The 26,488-nt window shown below is 40.2% G+C and overlaps 3 protein-coding genes, 1 long non-coding RNA gene and 2 other non-coding genes across 7 annotated transcripts; 3 read left to right on the top strand and 3 right to left on the bottom strand.

The window, feature by feature from the left end:
- The first annotated feature begins 601 nt into the window (after positions 1–601).
- On the top strand, positions 602–2,843 carry LOC119771653 (tripartite motif-containing protein 16-like). Its single transcript, XM_038267769.1, has one exon. The coding sequence runs from the start codon at positions 640–642 to the stop codon at positions 2,323–2,325; it is 1,686 nt and encodes a 561-aa protein (XP_038123697.1). The 5' UTR covers positions 602–639; the 3' UTR covers positions 2,326–2,843.
- A 2,900-nt stretch (positions 2,844–5,743) lies between these two features.
- On the top strand, positions 5,744–7,984 carry LOC119771673 (tripartite motif-containing protein 16-like). Of its 2 annotated transcripts, XM_038267787.1 has the most exons (2): positions 5,744–5,836; positions 5,956–7,982. In XM_038267787.1, exon 2 carries the CDS (start codon positions 6,111–6,113, stop codon positions 7,419–7,421), a length of 1,311 nt encoding a protein of 436 aa, XP_038123715.1. In that variant the 5' UTR covers positions 5,744–5,836; positions 5,956–6,110; the 3' UTR covers positions 7,422–7,982. The 2 variants fall into 2 exon arrangements, with proteins under 2 accessions (XP_038123715.1, XP_038123714.1); XM_038267786.1 differs by lacking the exon at positions 5,744–5,836 and having other exon boundaries at positions 5,845–7,984.
- Positions 7,985–13,258: 5,274 nt separating this feature from the next.
- Positions 13,259–19,386, bottom strand: LOC119771667. Its single transcript, XR_005279176.1, has 2 exons — positions 18,521–19,386; positions 13,259–15,148 (listed from the first exon to the last, which is right to left on the bottom strand). It is a non-coding gene; the product is annotated as an uncharacterized LOC119771667 (long non-coding RNA).
- Positions 19,387–22,428: 3,042 nt separating this feature from the next.
- Positions 22,429–26,321, top strand: LOC119771675 (tripartite motif-containing protein 16-like; the record flags this gene model as incomplete). Its single annotated transcript, XM_038267788.1, has 2 exons — positions 22,429–23,964; positions 26,268–26,321. Coding segments are annotated over exons 1-2 (1,570 nt in total), but the record flags the coding sequence as incomplete, so codon positions are not given.
- On the bottom strand, positions 25,781–25,852 carry trnah-gug. The gene has a single exon. It is a non-coding gene; the product is annotated as a tRNA-His (tRNA).
- Positions 26,211–26,297, bottom strand: trnay-gua. The gene is given in 2 exon segments: positions 26,211–26,246; positions 26,262–26,297. It is a non-coding gene; the product is annotated as a tRNA-Tyr (tRNA).
- Positions 26,322–26,488: the final 167 nt, after the last annotated feature.

Below are 26,488 nucleotides of genomic sequence, written 5' to 3'. Positions count from 1 at the left end.
ATATGCACCTGGTTAGAGCTAATGATGCTATCGTTAGATCTCGATTCTCTCTAGTACAACATTATTACAAAAAGAAAAACATTAATATGTCATGAACCATTGTCATTAGATTAACAAAACTTCTAAGTTAACCCTAAAACCTTTTGTTACTTATTTCCTCTTTCTTGCATAGGATCAATGTTAAGTTTTTTAAGCTCTTTATGCAAACTAACCGTACTCTGTATAGTAAGTTAAGGGCACAGTTTGTAAGTACAAAAAAGGTTTCAACTAGAACCACTATAGCCTGATTTTTTCTACTACTGTTTATGGCTCTTATTACTAATACAACCAATAGATCACTGCTGCTAATTTATTTTATTTAAATTCTATTTAGTTTCTGTACTCAGAAAAATGTAGCTGAGTAGAATACTTTTATCAAAACCTACAATAAGTAAAAGAAAGTAATCGTATCTTATAAACTAGTTAGGGTACAAACTACAAGTTCAAAGTACATCCTTGTTCCCTCCCAAACTGGTTTATGAATGGAATGATGGGCGTAACCAGGGACGGATCCTGAAGAAACCTGATACTTACATTCAACCTCAATCCAGTTTCTGTTACACAGAAAAGAAACTCCCACAGTTGTTCCTGGGAGCTGAAATGGAGCAGAGAGTAGTTCAACTAGACCAAGACAACTTCTCTTGTTCCATCTGTTTGGAGCTTCTGAAGGATCCAGTGACTATACCCTGTGGACACAGCTATTGTATTAGCTGTATTAAGGGCTACTGGGATGGAGAAAATCAGCGGAGTATCTGCAGCTGCCCTCAATGCAGGACAGAGTTCATACCGAGGCCGGTCCTTGAGAAAAGTGTCATGTTAGCAGACTTGGTGAAGGGTTTAAAAAGGAAAGGATGCAAACCTGCTCCAGCTGATCACTGCTATGCTGGACCTGAAGATGTGGCCTGTGATGTCTGCACTGGGAGGAAGATGAAAGCTGTGAAGTCCTGTTTATCCTGCCCTGCTTCCTACTGTAGGGATCATCTCAAACCTCACTATGATGCTCCACCATTAAAGAAGCACAAACTAACAAACCCCTCCAAAAGTCTTGAGGAGAACATCTGCTCTCGTCATGATGAGGTGATGAAGATCTTCTGTCGTACTGATCAGCAGTGTATCTGTTATCTCTGCACCATGGATGAACATAAAGACCATGAAACAGTCTCAGCTGCAGCAGAAAGGACTGAGAAGCAGAAGGAGCTCCAGGAGAGACGACAACAAATCCAGCAGAGAATCCAGGACCAGGAGAAAGATGTGAAGCAGCTTCAACAGGAGGTGGAGGCCATCAATGGCTCTGCTGATAAAGCAGTGGAGAACAATGAAAAGATCTTCACTGATCTGATCCGTCAGATCCAGAAAAGAAGCTCTGATGTGAAGCAGCAGATCAGATCCCAGCAGGAAACTGAAGTGAGTCGAGTCAAAGAGCTTCAGAAGAAGCTGGAGCAGGAGATCACTGAGCTGAAGAGGAAAGATGCTGAGCTGGAGAAGCTCTCAATCACAGAGGACCACAACCAGTTTCTCCAGAACTACCCCTCACTGTCAGCACTCAGTGAGTCTACACACTCATCCAGCATCAATATTCGTCCTCTGAGATACTTTGAGGATGTGACAGCAGCTGTGTCAGAGCTCAGAGAGAAACTAGAGGACATCCTGAGAGACACAGAGACAAACATCTCAGTAAGAGTCTCTAAAAGGGAAGCTTTACAGTCAGGAACAGAACTAAAGACCAGAGATAGATTCTTGAAATATTCACGACAATTAACTTTCGATCCAAACACAGCACATAGGAAGTTGTTATTATCTGAGGGAAACAGAAAGGTAATGTTAATGGAGCAGCAACAGTCTTATCCTGATCATCCAGACAGATTTACTGATCAGTATCAGGTCCTGAGTAGAGAGAGTCTGACTGGACGTTGTTACTGGGAGGTGGAGTGGAGAGGAGTAGTGTGTGTAGCAGTTTCAGCCAAGATTAGCAATTATATAAAGAGATCAAACAGGAATTTCTTCGGATTCAATGACAAATCCTGGTCTTTACGCTGTGATATAAACAGTAACCTGTTGTATCACAAAGGCATTCAAACTCCAGCTCCAGGTTCCTCCAGAATAGGAGTGTATCTGGATCACAGAGCAGGTATTCTGTGTTTCTACAGCGTCTCTGAAACCATGACTCTCCTCCATAGAGTCCAGACCTCATTCACTCAGCCTCTATATGCTGGGATTCAACTTAGGTCTTACTCAATTAATGGATCACAAAATAGATCCTTTGCTAAGTTTGTTAAACTGAAATAGTCAAAGATCAGATTTCATATCAAACTCAACCAGATCTTTTTTCAATTCTTCTGTGTTTTCATCATATGGACGCACTTTTTGTCTATAGATTTTTACAGTTTAAGAAGTTATCTTCTCCTCCAACCAGTGATAGCATCCTTGATATGCTGTATTATTTCTACAATTTGTGGCTGTAAATATTTTGTTAGTTAGTAACTTTATATACTTCAGAATCCCTTTAAATTAGTTCAAGGTTTAATTAACATGTGATATTGGTTTCCATTACTAAGCTAACTATACTAACAATTATCTGGTATTCTTTTATTTTGGTTTTAAAGTTGTATTTCTTTTTAATTTCTACCATTAGTTTTAAACTCATTAGGTGCTTAAACTCTCAGCTTGAAAGTTTGGTGTCGCCCTCTAGTGGATCTCTATCATCACCATAGATATAATGATCTTTCTTTAGTCCATCAAACCAACAACTCTTTCTTGAAATTTCCAGTCCTTTACTATTGTTATTACTAAATTTGCCTAATTATTTATGATTTACTTTCACTGTGTACAAACAGTTATTTTTAAATAAAGGTTGATTGATTGATAAATAAAGTGTTCTGTCTTTTGTAGTTTCCTTTTGTCCTCTGTAGATCACCAAGGTAACTAGTTATTGACACCTGTAACCCTGTATGCTACATTTGACTTTGTGTTTTAACATATATGGTTGCCAGTTTTAAATAAATTCATATCTACACTTTCCTGAAATATTACCAGAGTTTTTACAAAGTTATTCATTTCATTTAATCAACAAATGTTTCAGTCATCATACTTTACTCATCTCACACAATATCAAAAACACTTCTCAGTTCTCATCACTTAAACTTAATCAGTGTTTCAAAATACTTCTGCTTGATGAGCTTCAAGGTCGTTCTTAAATTCAACCACTAACTAAACATATTAGAAGTCTGAGATAATTTTGTTAGGCCAAAAAATTATTACAGAGACAATTCAATTAGATCAGACAGTCAGATGGTAAAAAGTCTTTTAAGGAAAACTAACTTATTATATCAAGTAATTTAATTTGCTGGGGAAGTTTCTCCTAGATGAGCAAGTGGTGACAGTCGATATTCGCTTGCATGTGTCACTGACTCATTTTGTGATTGACTCATTTTGTCACTGGATAATAGAAACACTGATTTATAATACTTTCTATGATAGAAAAGGTAACTGCAGACTAGTTCCACAGGTGGCTCTGCATAGTAAAGAAATAGGTAAGCAGACAAGCTATGAGACAGTTTTCATGCCTAAAGGTATAAAAGAGAGCACATACAGTTAGTCACACTAAAAGCTGAGCACATAGCTTTGTCTCAGGGAGAAATACTTCTAAGCACTGAAAAACAGGCCAAACTCTATCATTTAATAATTTAACTTTATTGCTCTCACATTGGAGAAAGTTTACCTCTGCATTTAACCCATCCCTGTGGGGAGCAGTGGGCTGAATGGGGAGCAATATGGGGTTAAGTATCTTGTTCAGGGACCCAGCGTGCAGACTAGGGGGATAGAACCAGATACTTGCAACCTTCTCAGTGCACAAGGGCACTGCTCTAACCACTAGGTCAACACTAGACCAAAACTCCCCTTTATGATGGGCGTTGATGGCAGCAACCCAGCTGATAATTTTGCTGTGCAAGATGTCATATGCACGCAGGACCAGGCCAGATTAAGCTCCGATGATGAGAAAAAGAAGAGAAAACATAAAGTTATGGGTTGAATTAACAGATACTGCAAAATGGAAGAACAGATCGAATAGAACAGAATGATGGAAAGTGGGCACTATGCCCTCCAGCAGTCTAAGCCTTTAGCAGTGTAACTATAGCGATAGCTCAGGATAACCTCTGCTATTTAAGCTAGCAACTTTATCTAAAAGGAAGGTTTTAAGCCTTGTCTTTAAAGTTGAAATGTTGTCTGCGTCCTTTCTGTTTGTTATGTTCAATGACCAACTGAACAGATCTTAAAATGGTTGGCATTTCATTTCATTTCACTTTCCCCCGCCTGCCCGGTGAGGGGAAGCATGGTAAGGCAAAAATATATAAAGGCTTGAAATGGAATAAAAATGAGTGTGCCCCATCTGGCTAAAGTAGGGGAACAATTTGACATAGATTTGGAGGCAGTGGGTCACATGACCTGGAAGCCATTGAAGAAAAGTCCCAACTTTTGACTTTAAAAATACCTTAAAAATTGAAAATAGCTTAAAATTGCATAAAAGCAAAAGTTACATGTTATCTTTTGGCCTAATCTTATATTAGTTTCATCTTAGCTGGTCATTAGATTGGAAAGGTATTGATTTCTGTTTCTCAAGAGTGTTTGGTTCAAAGATTTGTTCATGGTCCCTAACTGCACCACCACATGTGGGAGGAGGGAGCAGCTGAGAGACACTGGCCGACATCGGAGTCCCTCAGTTGGATCCACTGTTTGCTAGATCCAACTTCAAACCAACTTCACGGCGCTGCTAATGGCTCGGTTCTGCTGCACTGTAGTCGATTTAAATTCCGGACAATTTTGAAATTCCCCTGGACATTTTTTTAGGTATGAAAAGTAGAACATGTCAGAGGAGACGTCTGGTCACCTTAAAGGAGTGCTACCGCAGGTCATTCATCCCTGCTGATACCAGACTCTATAATGCGACACTACAATGACAATAACTTGTGCAATGTATAATGTGCAATTACAATTTCATACCCTGTGCAATAACCTGTTTCTCTAAATTTGACACCCAGTGCAATAACTATATATATAAATATAAATATCGGTCTAAATAAATACCTATGTAAACACCATATGCAATAATAACCCTGCATAATAGTCCTACTAAAAAATAAAAAAAGCTGTGTGCACTGTATATCCTACACCTTTTTTTTCTTTTGGCACATTCTTCTGCTTTCACCGTTTGAGCTGATGTAACAAGTACATTTCTCCACTGTGAGATCAATAATGTCAATCAATCAATAAATAAATCAATATATCAAAAGAATAGAACAGATATCAATCACTGGATTCTTCCTAAATGATTCAGACCAGGATTATGCCCCTTAAATAGATTAAATCGATGTTAAAGTTTTTCACAAATTTTAACCGGGTCATGGTCAAGCTTGAAAAGTTTAGTTTAGACAACTGGATGTAAAGATTTCTGGAAGATGTTTATCTCTCATCCATAATCTGGTGCAGGAGAGAATTTCCTCTCAGTGCCACTAGTTAGAACTAAGGAAGCCTCTTGGATGAGAGGTCTTCTAGAAAACTTCACGTCCAGTTTCCTAGACTGAAATTAGTGTTAATAGTTTTTAAAGTAGCTTTTAAATATCTGATGTCTATTTGAACATAACAGGGAATAACATATTCAGCATTTGAAACTCAGCTGAGCAACCTTTTCAAATCCACTCAGTTGCGTAATCATATTACGGGTTAACAGACAGTGTGCAGTTCAAAGTGCAGCCGTGATTTCATTATGGGTGTAACCGCTAATGCTCCCTGAGGAAAGCAGGTAAAACCACTTGTTTTCTTCCGAAGAGAAACTCACACAGTTGTTTTCACTGAGAGCTGAAATGGAGCAGAGAAGAGCTGACCTAGACCAAGGTAACATCTCCTGTTTAATCTGTTTAGATCCAGTGATTGAGCCTTTGACTATTCCCTGTGGACACAGCTACTGTAAGAACTGTATTAAAGACCAGTGGGAGGGAGAAGATGAGAGGAGGATCTACAGCTGCCCTCAGTGCAGGAAAGAGTTCATACCGAGGCCTGTATTGGATATTGAGGATATGAAAACAGGCCTCCAGGCTGCTGCAGATGATAACTGCTATGCTGGACCTGAGAATCTCCAGGAGAACATCTGCTCTCGTCATGATGAGATAATGAAGATCTTCTGTCGTACTGATCAGCAGTGTATCTGTTATCTCTGCACCACTGATGAACATAAAGGCCATGAAACAGTCCCAGCTGCAGCAGAAAGGACTGAGAAGCAGAAGGAGCTCCAGGAGAGACGACAACAAATCCAGCAGAGAATCCAGGACCAGGAGAAAGATGTGAAGCTGCTTCAACAGGAGGTGGAGGCCATCAATGGCTCTGCTGATAAAGCAGTGGAGGACAATGAGAAGATCTTTACTGATCTGATCCATCACATCCAGAAAAGAAGCTCTGATGTGAAGCAGCAGATCAGATCCCAGCAGGAAACTGAAGTGAGTCGAGTCAAAGAGCTTCAGGAGAAGCTGGAGGAGGAGATCACTGAGCTGAAGAGGAAAGATGCTGAGCTGGAGAAGCTCTCAATCACAGAGGATCACACCCAGTTTCTCCAGAACTACCCCTCACTGTCAGCACTCAGTGAGTCTACACACTCAGCCAGCATCAATATTTGTCCTCTGAGATACTTTGAGGATGTGACAGCAGCTGTGTCAGAGCTCAGAGACAAACTGCAGGACATCCTGAGAGACACATGGACAAACATCTCAGAAGCAGTCACTGATGTGGAAGTTTTGCTCTCAGAACCAGAACCAAACACCAGAGCTGGATTCCTAAAATATTCAAGAGAAATCACTCTGGATCCAAGCACAGCAAACAGTTTTCTGTTATTATCTGATGGAAACAGAAAAGTAGCCAAAATAGAAAACCAGCAGCCTTATCCTGATCATCCAAACCGATTTACTGTTTTGTTTCAGGTTTTGAGTAAAGAGAGTCTGGCTGGACGTTGTTACTGGGAGGTGGAGAGGAACGGGGGAGTTGAAATAGCTGTTTCATACAAAAATATTAGGAGAGAAGAAAGGAAAAGGGAGTGTGAGTTTGGATTAAATGACAATTCGTGGACTTTAGATTTAGTCTCAAAATGTTTCAGATTTTGGCACAACAGCATTAAAACTCCATTATTTTGTCCAGTTTCCTCCAGAATAGGAGTGTTTCTGGACCACAGAGCAGGTATTCTGTCTTTCTACAGCGTCTCTGAAACCATGACTCTCCTCCATAGAGTCCAGACCACGTTCACTCAGCCTCTATATGCTGGGGTTGGGCTTTTTAATGGATCCTCTGCTGAGTTTGTTAAACTGAAATATTCAGACTTGTTCCAAGGTTCAGTTGTTTAAAATATGTATTTCATTTCCAGTTTCTTTCAGCCCCATCATTGTTGCTGAGAGCTACTGTAATTCAGAGATCAGCTTTCTTCATGGAAATACTTTATCTTGTTTGCTGTTTTGTTGGTATTCAAGTTTTTGGGGTGCTGCTATTTCATGTTTGTATTCAGCTATGGAGATTATCACTGCTTAACATGATTTTTATTCACTAAACTAATGACATTTGCATTAATTGCTTTGTCAGACCAAATGTTGCAATACAAATCTACTGTATGTACTGATGAATTAATGATAAACAGCAATTATCAACAGCTCATCATCAATTGGGATATTGCTCATTTTGTTCTTAGACCAAGATCAGATTTTAGCCCAAACTTGTTGTAGAAATAAATACATGTTATTACTGTCTTTATTTATTTATTTTTTCTGGGATTACATCCCTAAAATGCTTTATTATGTCCAAAAATCTGTAGTAAATTTGTTTTTTTTTTGGAAACTTTTGAAAACGGTAAAAATTCAGAATTTGATTGAAATGTGATGTGTGTTTTCCTTCCTATATTTACCTCAATAAAAACAACATCCAGTATGAGAATGATTGATTTATTCTAGAAAGAACAAACACATGACAGAATTTTTAAAGTTATTTTTTGTTGAGTAATTAATTTTATTATTTTTTTCTATAAGAATAAGCGAATCATATCAGTGTACCACCGATTCCACCTCAAAACATTTGCAGAGCTACCACTGATGGTCGTCCCAGTTTCTCGAAGATAAAGGTGTCACTGGGCATTAAGAACAGGCCGGTCTTAGCACCTTTTGCCATCTAGCAACTTTGACCCCTATATGTAAAGATTTTTCAAACTCTTTCAGCAGCTTTTTTTTTCTTTTTTGAAAAGCGACCAGTAAAAAAATCTAGAAATTTTGTCCTGTTGTTGCGGCAAAATGAAGGCACCATTCGCTCTGAGTTTAATACCGTCATGGTCTAATGTCTCCCTCCTCCAATATAGCCTGTGATCAGTCTCAGTAGCAAACAGTAGTGTGACTCCCCTCTGTTTCTCCATTGAAAATAAACATCCACTAAAATGACTGGTTTAAAAAGCTTTAGGCATGCAAATATAATAAAAAATAATCTTAACTGTTGCACTTAAAATTACTCCTCTGACTCTCAGTCAGTCTTCGTAGATCCAGCCCAGCCCCGACATCCCACATCCTCCATAACCGCCCGCTTCATCTCACTCAGTTCCAGACTGCCTGCGCAAAGCAAAGCCTAGAGCCCCTCATGTCTTGCTTGGAGCTCAAGGAGAGCATGTGCAACATTATTATTTAAATTATATAGTCGAGGATTTTCGCCAATTTTTGAAAAGACCCACCCGCTCCTCTGTGACACCTCTGACACAGATCCTAACAGTACCCCCTGAAGATGGGACGAATTGTCTTTTGGGAGGATTGTCACCTGGATCCTGCTTAATTGTGATGCTCTCTTGGAATTTTTATTTAGATCTTAGGTTAGAGAACCAATCATGCAGGATCCTTGCAAAACAGTGGAGAGAGAATCAGTCGAGTCAGGTGGAGAAAACTGAGAGCTTCAGGCTTAAGATTTTTAGAGCCAAGGCAGCACTGTAGGTAATGGTTAGTTTGAAATGTGAGAAGAATAAAAAAAAGAAAAAAAAAAAGACTACTTATATTGACAGAGATTTAACCTTTGAAGTTTGAAAATAAGCAAGGTTTTTATGCTATGTCCAAAATGATTACTGGGAGCTTTGTACCCTCAGGCCACTGTCTCCACTTTTCCAGAGCTAGTCTATTGGCAAGCAGTTCTCCACCACCAATGCTAGAATTGATCTCAGTGGTTGTGAACGTTTTGGAGAAGAAGGCGCATGGGTGAATTTTTCTATATACGGGGGATCTCTGAAACAGAATAGCATCAACGCCAACATCGGAGACATCCTTCGCAAATATGGCTCGAGTTGAAGGTTCAAGGTGCATTAAAACAGGAGCTTCGGTAAAATGCTTCATTAACTGGATTTTTTAAAATTGTTTCTGGATCGGTACTCACACATCCACTCACACATCCACCTTCAAATACATAGCCCAAGAAAGTTATATAGTCAATTATTGACAGTTCTCAAAAAGTTGGTTTAGTACTCTGTGGACATCTTTTCTGGTTTTCCCCAAACTATTTGAGAAAATGAGAATATCATACAGGTAAACAAAAATGTGTTTATGAAGTCTCTGAGCACAACATTTATCAGGTTTTGGAAAACAGAAGGTGCATTACAAAGACCAAAATGCATGACAGGGTACTCAAGAGGATCTTCATAAGCTTTGAAAGTGGTCTTCCTACTGGTTCTTGGAAAAGATGCTCCACCTCCAAGTACCCCTGGTTTTAACTGAAAGGCTTGGGCTTTTGGGCAAATAGGACAATTGGAAACAAAATGTTGAGGGGAACCATAATACAGGCAGCAACCAGAGATTTGACAACGTTGTTTTCTTTGGGAGATAACTTGGCTCACCCAATTAGCATGATGTAGACTTTATCAGGGATTTGAGAAGGCAACTGCTCAAGGGAAACTGTTTCTTAACTGGGATGTTAGATTGTTGAATCTCTTTACTCCAAAACCTTTCCCAAATTCTGTCGTTAATTCTGATGGATAAATCAAGTAGATCAGCCAGAAAAGGAGGAGAATCTGGACAAGCTAACTCGTCTTTAAGACGATCATTTAGTGCATATTGATAGACAGCTTTAAGAGATGTATCATTCCTTCCAGACTCAAGCTGTCAGGACTCCAGTCTGTGCGTTTGTTTTTGTGTTGTTCTCCCTTCCACCAGCAGGAGGCGCCTGGTTCTGGTCCGCCTCCTCAAACACCTGATGATGGTTGCCTCGTTAACGGAGTGCTCTTAAACTGCTGATTGCCACTACCTCGACGCCAGAGTGTTTGGCAGTTTAGGGTACTCTAGCCAAGCTGAGTTTTGCTGAGTAAGACTGAGTTCTTGTCTACCTGAGTTTTAACTTCGTTTTTGTCTTTGCCTCTCAACAGGAAGTCATCATGCAAACTGGACCTTTTCGGACCTTCTCTCCCTGGAGGAATCAACTGAGACTCAAACCGAGCTGGGGACTCAAACTAGAGGTTTGGATCCAGTTTGCTTGAGAGGACATTGAAATTACTCACTGAGCAAGGGAATCATCTCCACTATGACCCATTCAAGTACAGCAGGATATCTGAGCGGCAGTAAGTTTCTCCGTTCACCAACAACCATCCGAGTTCTGGGTAAACCCTGTTCCGCCCTCCACCGAATCAGTATAACACTGGAAAACAGCATGCAGATTGGAGTCAAAGATCCTACAACTTCTCTGGAAACGTGAGTCAACAACCAGATCCTCTTCTCCAAATCCACAAATGAAATTTCCCACTGAGCTTGAACTAATCGTTTGTCTTCCCTTCACCTTCCAGATCCGGTCGAGCTGGGTTCAGAACAACTCTGCACTGTGCCTTATCTCTTCAATAAACCTGTTAAACCTTTCCCCTGGTGTCTCTGAATTGGTTCTCTGCATGTGGGTCCGAGCTTTAGATAAAACCATGACACAAGCACTAGAGTATAAATATCTATAGTCAGCTATGCCACAGAACTGTTACCCTGAATTTATTGGCTGCTTCATCTTCATTAACAAAACTTGAACAGGTCCAAAAAAATCCTTATATGAGATACAGTTGATATATATTTAATTGATTGCTTCTGCCTCTCTTAAGGCTCAGTCTCTTAACAAACCAATGATGTATTAAATTTGATTGAAATCATCAGGGAATGAGTGAGGCTAACTGCAAGACTAGGGTGCACTGTAACAGAAATCCTCTGCACTTACCTAGTTCACCAGAATACGGCTCCGGTGTGGGTAGGGCATTGTCTTGGAATGTGTGCGGTGGAAAAAACGGACGGACCTCTAAAGGAGTCCGATTAGGGGGAAGAAACTACATTATAGGGTTACGGTTGTTTTTGTAAGTCTTGGATCTCCCAGGACATGTGGTTCATCCTTTAGATCATTGTTAAAGTGAGAAGGATTTGTCCCCTTCAAAGTAAAGGCTGTAACGCCCCGGGGCCTCCTCACACGGTTCTTTTCCTGGGAGCAAGTTATTTACTACTCTTAACTCAAACTCGGTAAAACCATATGAAAAAGGACTATAAAAACAGGAGTAAAAAAGTAACAGAGTTTATTCCAGATCAGGTCGTTACAAGACAGAGAAAAATGCTCAGAGCTATGCACAGCTGTGGTCTCAAAAATCACGTCCGCAAGCGTCCGGCAAAGTTTGAGCCCCGAACAACGTCATCACCTGCTTCTTATACCTTCTGAGTCTGTGTCACATCATGTGGATGCTTAGCTGTCCGTATCAGAAACTGACACGCCATCCATGTCTTGAACTCCATGCAGGTTGCCTCTCTGTCTCAGGGTTACAGATACAGCCGCTCTCCTATCAGACCGGCTCCAAGATGTGCCCATATCCTTTGTGCTCTTAGAGACACAAAGGCTGTCTTGATTAGATGACCTCCGTACACACCGTGATATCCACAATGTGAAGGAAGGCCTTCTGCTCTGTCTAATCTGACAAATTAACAGTGCACATGATGTATAAATAATAAACCCTAACAACTCCCCCTGATAAGTTACCGTTTTTACAGGTAACTTAAAAAAACACAGGAAGCGGCACATCTTCGAAGGACCGGGTGACCCAGAGAGCATCTATAATTAGTCAAGTATCATTAATTAGGAATCAAAAGTAATCACAATCAAAGCTTCACAGACCAAATGTTCTCACTCAATACCACAGTTTCAGCATTTAACTACAATTTGGGTGTCATCTAATTAAAGGAAAGCTCTTTTAGTTTCCTATGCGCACATTATTTTAAGTTACCTTAGACTAGATAACCTAAGCCTATAAATCCAATAAGGCCAAATTCATCTACTCTCACTCCCACCTGGAGGCCTCCTAAATGTGACCGCTCCTCATGGATAAACCATCTATTCAACTTTACCAACCATTCAGTCACAGTAGGGGACGTCACAGGACAGGTTGGGCCGTTCTCCACCGGAAAACGCTACCCTCTCTAAAAGGTAGTAAAAACCGGGGTGACCCCGGGGAAATCCCACTCTCGGCCAATCTGAGCAAGAAAACCCCGTTTTGAATCTGATAATTATCCTTACCAACTACTTAAAGAACCTGTAAGGTTCAGAGTCTTCCTACATCAAAGAAAAAGTGGCATAAAACGTGATCTTGGTGGGTCTGGAGCAAAATGTTTCCATGATTTTCATCAAAACCAAATCAAAATAAATCAAAACATATACATCACAATTAGGTTAAATCAAGAATTATCCTGGTCCGAGTTAAAAACAAATGATGAATATCACTGATGATGATGAATTCTTTCAGTGTCTCTATCACTCATCAATCAAATTAATCAATCAGAGTCTCGTATGGCCTCCTCCACGGCCACTTTGTTCGCCATGCAGTCCAGCGGCCGATAGATGCTGAATCCATGTGGTGGTTCTCATGGAATGTTCTCATCACAGTTCATCAATCTTTTCCTCCGGGAACCCTTCGACACACAGAGAGTGCAGTCAGTGTTCTTATCACGATAAACAATGTCTTCAATGAGCAATTCTTTATTCACTCAAAATCTAAGTGCAGTCACAACCAGATATTCTTATCCACAATTACTTTCCCTTATCCCTTAAATCACCATTAACCTACATTTAAATTAATTTTCCATGGACTCTGTGTTTTTTCAGCAGATTATTTCAGTGTCTATTCAAAAAACAAAAAATAAAAATGAATAAAAAGAAATCCCCAAAAACATCATATAAGCCCAAAATCACTGCAACTAATATAATCTAATTCAAGGAACCTGTAAATATTTAGAAAACATTTAACCCTTTTTTACACATTGTAACACTCAATTCATGGATTAAATGAATGAATTTTAAAACCATTTCTACATCATAGCATATTAAGTTTTAGTCTCGTCTAAACTTGTAACTGCATTTTAGTTTACTGCTACACCCTCCCCAGAAAATTATTAGAAGTTCTTTAATCTCTAAGGAAAAAACCCAGCTTGGCGCAGATTCCCCCTATTAAAAACTCCCCCACCAGACCTTGTATCCGTGAATGTTAGTGCATGAAAGAAAACCTCATTCCCATGTGGACCCTTGTGTGTTCTTCCAGTCGTTAACCGTGTGTGGGCGTGTTGTTATGTGACAGTATGTGTGTGTGTCTATGTGAGTGGATCTATACGTGGGAAACTGGTCAGGAGCCATCCCGCTACTGGTTTGGAAGAAAAAGTGTTTCTTGGAGCAGTGACCCTCTCCAACATGCAAAAAGTTCGATGTTCGGACAAGTCCATCAGGTTTCCCTCTGTTACCACAGCAGCTTTGAACCATAAGAGTCTTGGGGCCATGTGTCCCCACACCCCCTGAAGGATAAGTCTTTACCTGTGTCATCAGCAGTATCACATAGAGGTAGAAGGAAACAGAGCGTTAAAGGTGTTCCTCCCTTCAAGAGGAAATGTCATATTGAATTGTTCATCTGCTCAGAGCACAGGATTGTACTCTGACTTGCTGCTGCGTTCCCAAAACTCAGCAGTATACAGTTCCTGAAGGTGTTGAATTCGACTGCACCCCCTCTATGCAAAGTGTCCAGCTATAGTCCATTTAAAATATTCTCCAAAAAGCAGTGCTCCGATGAGAAAAAACAAACAAAACAAAAACAAAGAACAAAATAAAAACAAACGAAAAAAAATCTGTTCCAACATCCCCAGAACCAGTAAATAGTTGTCATATCTGGACCCCTGACCAGATCCAAAAAATGTGCAGGAAACATAATCTCTTCTTATATGTGTTATCTCAAATAAACTAAACACTAAAGTGTGCATCTCCTCTAAAGTATTAATTGCAGCTCTAGTGAAGTAAAGTCAGGTGTTCTTATTGCTTCATGCATAAAAAGTATGGTTAACCATCCCCCAAATTGTATATAGCCCCTCAAATGCTATTTATAACTCTGCTCGCAGTAAAAAAAAAAAAACAAAACAAGCAAAAAACATTTAAAATTTATCAAAACAAATAAAAATAAAATAAAAAGATAAAATAAATGGTGAAGTTTTAGTCCCTGGGCCTGATATTGAATCCCCATAAGCTCATTAACTCATTAAGTCTTCATCGTTATTGCTTATTTTGAAAAGAAACCATCATTTGCTTTAAACATTTGCTCCTAAAATGTTATAATTTCCCCTAAATTGCATTCTGTTGATGCAACTGTACCATTCCCAAAAGTTAAAGTTTCAACTTGTTGTCCCTTTAATAATATTATGCTAATTAACAACTGACCAAACTATTTATCAAAAAACCCAGTCTAATTTATCACATAGTAAAACATCTCTAAATCCTCTTTTTTATTCCTCTATGTAAGAATACTCCACCCCCTGATGATATAAAGAAAAATTTAGCATAGTTTTTCATTGTGAATAAGAAATCTGGTGTGTCAGTTCACTTAACTTTTTTTTTTTTTCATCCGTCTTGTCCGATGATCCCACGACCTTCCATCAACCCATCACTGCCAGTGTTCTTTTCTCGTCCAAAGCAGTGGGCATCCAGTCATTTCCTTAATGTCTGCATCTCAGCAGCTGCACACCATCCCTCCTTCTGAAGTTTAGGAGCAAAGTTAGTCTCTGTGCCCCTTGTAGGTTAATCCATCCTGCGACTCAAGAAAGAAAGTGTCCAATGTCTCTCCAAACAAAAAAGATCCATTGTTCATTTTGAAACATTTCCATCCGTAGTGTAGTCAAAACTATTCAAAAAAAAAATGTAACATGCGTGCCACGTCTTTTTTTTTTTTTTTTCATACAGGCTAAGATGTTAGTAAACAAACAGAAAACAAACAAACATACAGACACAAACAACGACAAACATGTAAGACAACAAAAACCCCCGTGGTGCCTCCGACTTCTCCAAATAGTTGTTGGTTCATCTTGTCATTCGTTAAATGCCTCTGTCAGCATGACTGCTCTTAATGTTCCACCCCAACAAAAGTCTGTGAGCTTCAAACCACCACATCAATCTGTACCTCATAGCTCATATCAGAACCAGAGAGGAATTAAAACAAACTCAGAGCTCACCAGAATGGCCTTCAGCCGGGAACAAAACATGCAGCCACAATCTCTACACCCTGTCTCTGGCATGCTGCATTCTCACACCACCTCTCTCATGTCCTGATCCATGGTTCCGATCCAGTCCAGTTGCTAACCAAGTCAGTCCAGTCAGTCAGAACCTATTCAAATCCTCCTATCAAAAAGTTTTCAACTATCTGAACCCCCCTCTCTCTCTTGCTCTAGTCACTCTCAGCCAAGTTGTCCATTTCACATGCCAGAACTTCTGCAGCTGTTGGGAAAATAAGGGTTAATGCACATCTTAAACAAAACACAATGAAGGATGAGACTTTTGTCAGCCTGTCCTGGAAGAAAAAATGTTAACATTTAAGGATTGTTACAAACACAGCCTGAAAAAGAAAAATAAAGGAACATGTTTAAGAAAAACGATCTCCTGATCCTCCTTAAATGGGCCTCTGAATAATCCTGCCTGCTCCCTGACAGCCGCACTGTCACTCTCTACAAGCAGGGAAAAAGTAAATTACCCCTCTGGTTTGTTACCAGGAAAAAGCAATCAAAAAGTTCATCAATTAGTCAATAGTTAAGCACTTAATTCACAGAAATTTGTAAAGTTAGTAGAATCTAACACGTCATGCAAAGAAAGTAAGGCCCAGATGAACAGTGAAAAGATAAGTGTTAGTAATGATTAGAGATTCAAATTAATCAGTTCGTGCCTAGGCAGTTTCCAAACGGCATTATACACAGATAAAAATAATTATGGAGAAAAACTGAAGGCTGAAAAAACCCAGGGTCAGGTCACACCGAAATCGTTCTTAACTCTCCAGCCTTGTTTATAAAAGTTGACCCCGTTAATCTGCTGAGCTCCTGCGGGTATCTTGGCCATATGCTGTGTCCAGTTCCAGCTCGAAGTGTGATTTATCCTGTCCCTAATCGATCTCTAATAAAATCCTAATGAGAGAAAAATGAAACTAATCAACATGTTTGATACGATTACCCTTCTGTTATGCCCCCAGTGCTCCTTCACAATCCTGTAAAAATGCAAATCATGTTAATGTCACATCAAAAAATATTCTTAATCATTTCCAACTTCACCACACACATTCTACCTCACATGCACTCCACATTTAGGACAGACAGACAGACATTGGCCACATAAAGTTTGTTTAATCCATCAGTATCAATTTAGATTTATCTTCTTAGAGGATTTTCTTTTCAATTTAAACAAAAATCATAATCTTTTCACCAGTCCGGTCTTAAGACCTCTGCACCAGTGCTTTTCAGCCTCATGTTAGGATCCTTGTTAAACTATATGTGCACATTTATGGAAACCTAAGATTTATTTGCTCACGTTAGACACCAAAATAAGTTTTCACACCCAATGATTTTTTAATTCTAAGCGTCCCCCAAAAATGACATGTTTGAATTTTCAACTATGAGAACACCTCTAAGGGGTTCTGAAAAAGTGGTATGTTTTGTTTTTCTCCTGAAAATCCCATTACCTGTGTAGTTTTTTGGCAGGGGGCACATAAAGATTTAGGGTGCCGTATCTGGCCCCCGTATCAACGATAAAAGGACAGTTGCTGCCCTCAATCAAAATAACTATCACTCCTGCTGGAAATTTCTCAAAAACTACCTCCATAACTAAACAAATAGTGGGATCCCGGCCTCCCTAGTGTTGCTGGGGGTGGGGCGGCTTGCGGCACTGGCCTCTCTGTCCCTCTCTCAGTTCACTCCTCTGGGACTGCGAACGGTGTGTAGGATAACCGTTTCGACACCACTTTGCTCTATGTCCCATTCGTCCGCAGACCCAGCAAGTGATATACCTGTCGTTTTGATCGTATCCTCTGCCCCTCTCTCTGCCACGTCCCCCAGCAAACACTGCTGCCTGTGCGTAGTGGTACATCTGGTAGTCCTCCTCCGTGTGCATGCTGGCAAGAGTCACACATTCAGGGTTAGTCATATTTGTCTGGGTATTTTTATTCTGTGATTTTTTTGCTTTATTTACTCTTTCCCGTTCCTTTATAAGAATACAGTCTGTTTCATTTGGGTAGGTAGCTCTTAGGGCTGCCCAAAATTGGTCCGACACTGGGGCTGCATTTGTAGGATCTGGAAGTTTGTATCTAAATGAGGCACTATCAGTAGATGTTAGGGGGTTGTAGCTGACCGTCTGTACTCTACCTGCATCGTTATATGTCTGAACTAATGGCATCTGGACTACCATCTCCCTGTCACTTCTATTATTCTCCTTACTCAGGTTATATTTGCTTCCAGCAGGGTCAAGCGGCTGTGAGTAGGCAAGCTTGTTCTGTGTTATTCTTATGGCATCCTTGACTAGTCCCACAGCTCTATCAATCCTGTCATTTATCATCAAAAGGCACTGATCCTCTGTGTGCGGTTGTCCCATGTTCGTAGCTCCCTCCTGTCCCCCATAGCAAAACTGTTCCTCGTGTTTAACCACCCCTTGTCTGTCCGTTACTTTATTTAACTGCATCTGTTTTTCTGCCAGCTGTTGATCCATCTCCTGCAGTTGTAGTTGCAATTCTAATCTTCTCCGTTCCATTTGTATCATATCTTCCTCATTACTATCCGTATGCGGCTTCCTCTGCTCATCTCTCCCTCTCAGACTGTCAGCTGCCCCTAGACTGTGCCCTTCATGTTCTGTGCCCATGCTATCAATTGTTGACAGTCGCTGAAATGCTTTATTTACCGCCTCCTCTATTAAATCTTGCATCTGAAACTCTTTTCGTACCTCTTGTCCCAATTCTTCCTCTGTAGGCCTTATTTCACAATTTATCTGACCCTCACGCAACTCCATAACAGGCATCTGCACACATGGGTTTGATGGAATCATTGCATCACCAGCCTTACGAAAGATTTCTCTTACACCTTGGTGTGGACTGGGGTCCATAATAGGCTCTGTTTCTGCAATATTAGATGTACTCATGAAAGGTTTTTCTTACCCTCTGAAGTGTCGAGTGCCTGCTCACCTCCCTGAGCCCCGTTTTGCTCCACCTGTTTCTGTTCAGAATCCTTGTCAGAAAAATAGTTACTAAAATTGAACTTGGTTTGTCTAATCAGATCCAAAAGTTTTGTTTCTTCCTTCTGGTGCTAACGAGGTATTTCTGGATTCAATTTTCTAGTCCACATGCATCCATCTTTCACACCTTTTGTTCACACAGTGTATAAAATTGGACCTCGACGTCTTACGTGAGGTCCCTCGGTGCTCTAAACGTTTTACCTATAAGCTACAGTGAGCCGCTTCTCTGCTAAGGAAGTGCGTCCGTCAAAGAAATACGTCCGTCAGTGAAAAGGAAAAAAAGAAAGGAAAATTTAGAGAAAAGAAAAGATTTAGATATAGTTCCGCCTAGTTCACTCCACCACTTATGGAATTAGACAAACAAGTTGCCTAATTCGGGCCTCGGCCTAATATGTTTTATGGGGATTATTTTATCGTTTCTCTCTTTCCTTTATAAGAGAAGAGAAGGAAAGAGAAAAAATGCCCCCAACGGTCCGTTTCACCCTGATCCCCCCCACCAGTCTCAGTTTTTCGTACATGTCCTTATGGGAGGCATACTGGCAAACTCTAGCCGGCTATGTGACTGGGTCTGTGCGTCTGTTTTCAGAAGTGCATCTTTCGTGTCTGCAGGCAGACCGGGAATAAAATCACCGTCCCTTTCTGCATGCAGAAACCGTTGGGCTTCCAACCAACTTTATCCTAGTGAGTAGTATAATTCTTGAAGACGTTTGCGCAGTCGCCTTCAGTCGGACTTTCAACCGCTACCCACAGCAGAACGCACGACTTTTTTCTCTCTCTCTCTTTTTTTTTTTTTTTTTATGTGTAGACGTTCGCAATGTAAAAGAAAAAGAAACCCAACTAATACAACCAAACAAAAACCGCAAAAACAAAAACTAAAATCACTCTGAGCAATTTCTCTGTCCTCTTTTGCATAAAAAACTTCAGCTCACTTCAGAAAATCACAACACAGCCAAAGTGTTTTAACAGTAAAAACACTGGAGATATTTTGTAATAAGGAATCTCCTCACCTTATCAGTTGTTTCGGCCGCAGGCTGTGGAGCTTTTTCCGTCGGTGGCTCTGTTGTCCTGCTTCCAGGTCACGGGCGGAAACACCAATTTGTTAAAGTGAGAAGGATTTGTCCCCTTCAAAGTAAAGGCTGTAACGCCCCGGGGCCTCCTCACACGGTTCTTTTCCTGGGAGCAAGTTATTTACTACTCTTAACTCAAACTCGGTAAAACCATATGAAAAAGGACTATAAAAACAGGAGTAAAAAAGTAACAGAGTTTATTCCAGATCAGGTCGTTACAAGACAGAGAAAAATGCTTAGAGCTATGCACAGCTGTGGTCTCAAAAATCACGTCCGCAAGCGTCCGGCAAAGTTTGAGCCCCGAACAACGTCATCACCTGCTTCTTATACCTTCTGAGTCTGTGTCACATCATGTGGATGCTTAGCTGTCCGTATCAGAAACTGACACGCCATCCATGTCTTGAACTCCATGCAGGTTGCCTCTCTGTCTCAGGGTTACAGATACAGCCGCTCTCCTATCAGACCGGCTCCAAGATGTGCCCATATCCTTTGTGCTCTTAGAGACACAAAGGCTGTCTTGATTAGATGACCTCCGTACACACCGTGATATCCACAATGTGAAGGAAGGCCTTCTGCTCTGTCTAATCTGACAAATTAACAGTGCACATGATGTATAAATAATAAACCCTAACAGATCATGGATGTCCATTGTTTGACCATGGTCTGAATAGAGGAATCATCAAAACCCAGAAGGTCTCAGCAAGATTGGCCCATAATTGTACTGCAGAGTAAGAACATTGTACTGCAGTTCGTACAGATGGTTCTTACATTATACGGGAAATTACTTTTATGCAGAACACAACCATGGCTACAACCAGGAACAACCTAAAATATTTATTTACAAACAGATCTGTTGCTCTTGCTTAGTTTTATTGTTTTAAAATGCATTTGTTTAATCTCTGTATGCAAACTTAGTTTACTTTATAACTTAAATGAACACTTTAACAATAAGTAAAAGAAGGTTATTGCTGGCTCCACTAGAGTCTGTTGGACATTATCTTTGTTGGTATCTGATTAATAACAGAGCTAGTGGATCACTGCTGTTGTTCCTTTGTTTTAGTTTATATTGATTTTATTTGTGCTTACTAACAGCTATAATTCCAAATGCAGTTGAGTAAAATACCCATATCACAACCGAATCAAATAAATAGGAGCGCAAATTCTGTAAGCTGCTTAAAAAAATACAAAGTACAGTCATAAAAACATATTTAAGGGTTAGCAGATAGTGTTCAGTTCAAAGTGCAGCTTTGTTCCTTTCCCTCTGGTTTAGAAGAATAATGATGGGCGGAACCAGTGACGTTTCCTGAAGGAACTTGATATTTACAAATTCAAACTAGTTTCTGTTACGCAGAAGAGAAACTTAAACCGGTGTCCCTGAGAGCTGAAATGGAAAAGAGAGAAGTTCAATTACACAAGGACATCTTATCTTGTTCCATTTGTTTGGGGTTTTAAATGATCCAGTGACTATTCTCTGTGGAGACAGCAACTGTATGAACTATTTTAGAGACAACTGGGATGGAGAGGATCAGAGGAGCATCTACAGCTGCCTTCAGTGCAGGAAACAGTTCATACCGAGGCCTGTTATGGAAAAAAAAATCAGTAGAAGATCTAAAGGAGACCAAGTTGCTCCAGCTGATCACTGCTATGCTGGACCTGAAGATCTGGTCATGTGATGTCTGCACTGGGAGGAAGAGGAAAGCTGAAGTCCTGTTTATCCTGCCCTGCTTCCTACTATAGGGATCACCTCCAACCTCACTATGATGCTACACCATTAAAGAGACACAAACTAACAAACCCGTCTAAACAGCTTTAGTATTTCATCTGCTCTTGTCACAATGAGGTGATGAAGATCTTCTGTCGTACTGATCAGCAGTATATCTGTTATCTCAACACCATGGATGAACATAAAGGCCATGAAACAGTCCCAGCTGAAGCAGAAAGGACTGAGAAGCAGAAGGAGCTCCAGGAGAGACGACAACAAATCCAGCAGAGAATCCAGGACCAAGAGAAAGATGTGAAGCTGCTTCAACAGGAGGTGGAGGCCATCAATGGCTCTGCTGATAAAGCAGTGGAGGACAATGAGAAGATCTTCACTGATCTGATCCGTGTCCTTCTGAAAAGAAGCTCTGATGTGAAGCAGCAGATCAGATCCCAGCAGGAAACTGAAATAAGTTGAGTTAAAGATGATCAGCAGAAGCTGGAGCAGGAGATCACTGAGCTATCACTTAGCCAAGGGATAATAAATCAGAGCTCCTCTTTTAAAGTCAAACTAACAAGGATTTTAGGAGCAGGCATGCAGGATCACACAACTCAAGCTTATCCTCCTAAGGATCAAAAATGTAGACAGTCATACACAAAAACTGCAGATTCCTGACAGTAGACTCATTAAAATGGAAATAATGAAAACCAAAATAAATGTAAAAGATGAACAGCGTAAGATTGTTTGAAAACAAGTTCAAATGAGAGCAGTGCATTATTACTCTCAGTATTTATTTATTGATGACTCTATTACTTTTTTATTAGTTCAGCTCAATGAACCTGGAGTTTCAGTAGTGAAATAGAAATGTGAGTCAGATTCAGCTGATGGTTTCTGTTCTTTATTAGTTTCAGGCCCTCCGATCTCTGGACTTGTGAAGAAGCAAACAGAAAACAAATGTAGTCAAATATGTCTACTGTTTAGATTAACAGTGGGTGTAACCATTAAATTTGACTGCAGTGACGTGTTTAAGGCAGTGTCAGTACTGAGTATATAAAATTAGCAAATCTCTGTTACTGAGAGGTAAAATGGCTAAGAGAGGAGATCAGCTGGACCGACAGAAAATCTCCTGCTCCATTTGTTTGGATCTACTGAAGAATCCAGTGACTATTCCCTGTGGACACAGCTACTGTATGAACTGTATTAAAGCCCGCTGGGATGGAGAACATCAAAGGAGGATCTACAGCTGCCCTCAATGTAGAGAAACTTCCAGGCAAAGACCTGCACTATCAAAAAACATCTTGTTGTCAAAGTTGGTGATGGATGTAAAGAAAACATCCAGACACCAAGCTGCTGTAGTTAATCACTGCTATGCTGGAGCTGAAGATGTGGCCTGTGATGTCTGCACTGGAAGGAAAAGGAAAGCTGTCAAGTCCTGTTTGTCCTGCCCTGCTTCCTACTGTGAGGATCACCTCCAACCTCACTATGATGCTCCACCATTAAAGAAGCACAAACTAACAAACCCCTCCAAGAGGCTTGAGGAGAACATCTGTTCTCGTCATGATGAGGTGATGAAGATCTTCTGTCGTACTGATCAGCAGTGTATCTGTTATCTCTGCTCAATGGATGAACATAAAGGCCATGAAACAGTCCCAGCTGCAGCAGAAAGGATTGAGAAGCAGAAGGAGCTCCAGGAGAGACGACAACAAATCCAGCAGAGAATCCGGGACCAGGAGAAAGATGTGAAGCTGCTTCAACAGGAGGTGGAGGCCATCAATGGCTCTGCTGATAAAGCAGTGGAGGACAATAAGATCTTCACTGATCTGATCCGTCTACTGCAGAAAAGAAGCTCTGATCTGAAGCAGCAGATCAGATCCCAGCAGGAAACTGAAGTGAGTCGAGTCAAAGAGCTTCAGGAGAAGCTGGAGCAGGAGATCACTGAGCTGAAGAGGAAAGATGCTGAGCTGGAGAAGCTCTCAATCACAGAGGATCACAACCAGTTTCTCCAGAACTACCCCTCACTGTCAGCACTCAGTGAGTCTACACACTCATCCAGCATCAATATTCGTCCTCTGAGATACTTTGAGGATGTGACAACAGCTGTGTCAGAGCTCAGAGAGAAACTACAGGACATCCTGAGAGACACATGGACAAACATCTCAGTGGCAGTATCTGATATGGATGTTTTACTTTTAGAACCAGAACCAAAGACCAGAGCTGGATTCCTAAAATATTCAAGGGAAATCACTCTGGATCCGAAGAGTGCACACATATTGCTGTTATTATCTGAGGGGAACAGGAAAGTAACATTTGGGTTTAAACAACAACGTCTTATTGCTTTTAATCCATCCATAGTTAATGGTTGTTGTCAGGTTATGGGTGGAGAGCATCTGCCTGGACGCTGTTATTGGGAGGTGGAGTGGAGAGGAAGGGCCATACGTCTAGCTGTGTCATCAAATGATAACAGAATAGGAAGCGCAGATGCAAATTTGTTTGGATCGAATACTAATTCCTGGGCATTGCGTTGTGATAAGAATAGTTATACATATATCCACAATAATATGAGAGTTCCAGTATCAGGTCCAGTTTCCTCCAGAATAGGAGGTATATATTGTATATATAATATTGTATATAATATTGTATATTATCTAATTATCTTATTTTAAGAGTAAAACTACTCTTTCCATTGGCAAACTATCTCATTTACCTACTCTAATTAAGGGTAAATACACTTAATTTAAGAAGTTTTTACTTATTTCTAGATAATTTTTCCAGTGTAGGGACTTTGTAGAATCTTAACTTATTGTAACTCACAGTAAAGCTGAACATATAAGAGCACCGTCAGGTTGCAGAACAACTTAGCAGAGATTCTGCAGCTTACCATTAGCAAAAGGCAGAACAGCAGCTTGGCAGCTGGTTTGGGAATCAGAAATGACTCAACAGTGGTCAAAAACACACCTTGGATGAACAGGCCTAGCCAGGACAAAACCATGGTAGTAATTCGGTCGAGGGTGGAGATTACGGTTTCCTTAACCCCTAAAATCAATGAGCAGCAACTGCTGATGCTGGATGCAGACACCTCACCAGCAAAGCTAGGCCGCAGCTCCGGAGTTTCCATCACATGGAACATGATGTTCAGCTGTAACTATTGGGCTCCTTTCATGAATTAGGTCAGATGGAAAAAAGGAAGTATACTGCACTTCCTACCAATTGGTTTTAAAAACCGCTCTCTGGGGTTATGACTTCAGAGGACCGGGCCACAGTTAAAATGTTGAGTGGCAGCAGTTATCAGAAGAATAAATGCACATTTCAAAACCATTATGTTAAATTAAAAATATGTTATGAAAAGCACAATAAACATGTGATTTGTAATTAAAAAGCAGTCCACATCAGAGTGTGACTAAGTAAATTTTTTTTAATCTTTATGTATATATGCATATATAAAGACTGTTAGTCCTAATTACCAATGACAAGGAGAATATATTGTCAATGCCGTTGATTTTTCTGTTTTCAAAATAACTAGAGAAGCTACAAACATATTTTACAGATTTTTTTTATCAGATGTGTTTCTTGTGCCAATGAACAATCTATTCAATTTTGATGATGTTTCAGATAATATTCTGTATAGTTTCTTACAAACCCGGATCCTCTGAATTTGGTTTCCCACCTGATGAACTGTGAACCTGTAACTAATTGAACTGAAGAGTTTCAATTTTTTTTTTTTTTGGGGGGGGGGGGGGGGGGGGGGGGGGGTCTTTGTTTTTTTCCTTTTGAATTATCCTGTTGGAATATATTTGTTTTGTTTATTTGTAAATTATATTGACCATCTAACTTGTGTATGTATATTCTATCAATTCATATCCATATAAATCATATAATATAGCTCATAAACATGTATATGTAACCACTACTTTTTCTATTAGAAAAATAAATATACAACTATTAATCATAATTTTCTTTGTTGTGCTTATTCACCCCCCTCTACTCTGTAGTCGAATCTACTTCCAAGCTCATTTAGCAGTCAGTCAAGCCCCAAGTGTTACATATATGTCCTGTCATATAAAGGGTTATGGTAACTATACGGCTCGTACAGGGATATAAGAAGGTCAGGAGGTCCCTTCACTGACTCCTACAAGTTCACATATTACTGCCAGATCTACCTGTACATCGCATGTCATGGCAACCTCTGAGGTACATCTGCTTGGTTTCAATTTTCTCTTATTCGGAAGGAGCCATAACTGTATTATGTAGTGTTCTGCAGCAATGATGTGAAGCTTTGAGTTATATGAGGTGTGTTGAATGGAATAAAGTTCAGGGGTACACCCTGCCTCATCCAAACACTTCAAAAGAAGCCTCTCTTCCTGTACACTCAGTAATAACTCTACTGGAATTGGTTTTAGCATGTTCTTTTAAACAGTTTTGCCGTGACCCGGATTCAAACCGGGGTTGCTGCGGCCACAACGCAGAGTACTGACCACTATACGATCACGGCTGCCCTCTTCCATGTCTTTACATGCTCTATCTGTTTTCTGCCCTACCTCACTCAGAGACATTGATGCAAAATATTTAGAAATACATGAGGGTATGTCCTTGATCTAGCTACCCACATTCTACTCCTGTAGTTTTAAGGTAATGTTAAACTGGTGACAATGGTTGCTGCAGACACAACACAGTCATATTAAAAAATACTACTAAAAACTCATGGAAAAAACACAGCAACAGTTTTAAAATCTATTGACAAGCACAAACATAATCCCTTAGGACTTTACGAAAAGGGTTCATAAAAGACTGTTGTCATAAAGTGCTTGTTCTCCTACCGCTATCTCTGTGGGTAGTTTGACAAAACTCTTTCCTTCAAGCCGGATTTGAACCAGCGACCTAAGGATAACCTCTATTGCTCTCTACAGTCCTCGCTCTACCAACTGAGCTATCGAAGGCAGAGGGAAGGCACGCCCTCAGAAGTAAGCCCGATCTACACAACATGCGTAGAAGAAACTTTTGCAGGATACCTGTTCCGGAACATCTTGCCAAATTGGGCCCCTACGTTGACAGACCTGAGGTGGCCAACTATAGACTTCGCCACAGTTTTCCTTTAATATTTTAGCCCTCATTATATAAAACTACTTTT

The sequence above is a fragment of the Cyprinodon tularosa genome, unplaced genomic scaffold, assembly GCF_016077235.1.
Source record: "Cyprinodon tularosa strain WSP-4 unplaced genomic scaffold, ASM1607723v1 ctg684, whole genome shotgun sequence".
Lineage (NCBI taxonomy): Eukaryota > Metazoa > Chordata > Actinopteri > Cyprinodontiformes > Cyprinodontidae > Cyprinodon > Cyprinodon tularosa.
Note: the sequence above shows the minus strand (reverse complement) of the source record. Positions and strands in the feature narration are given on the sequence as shown.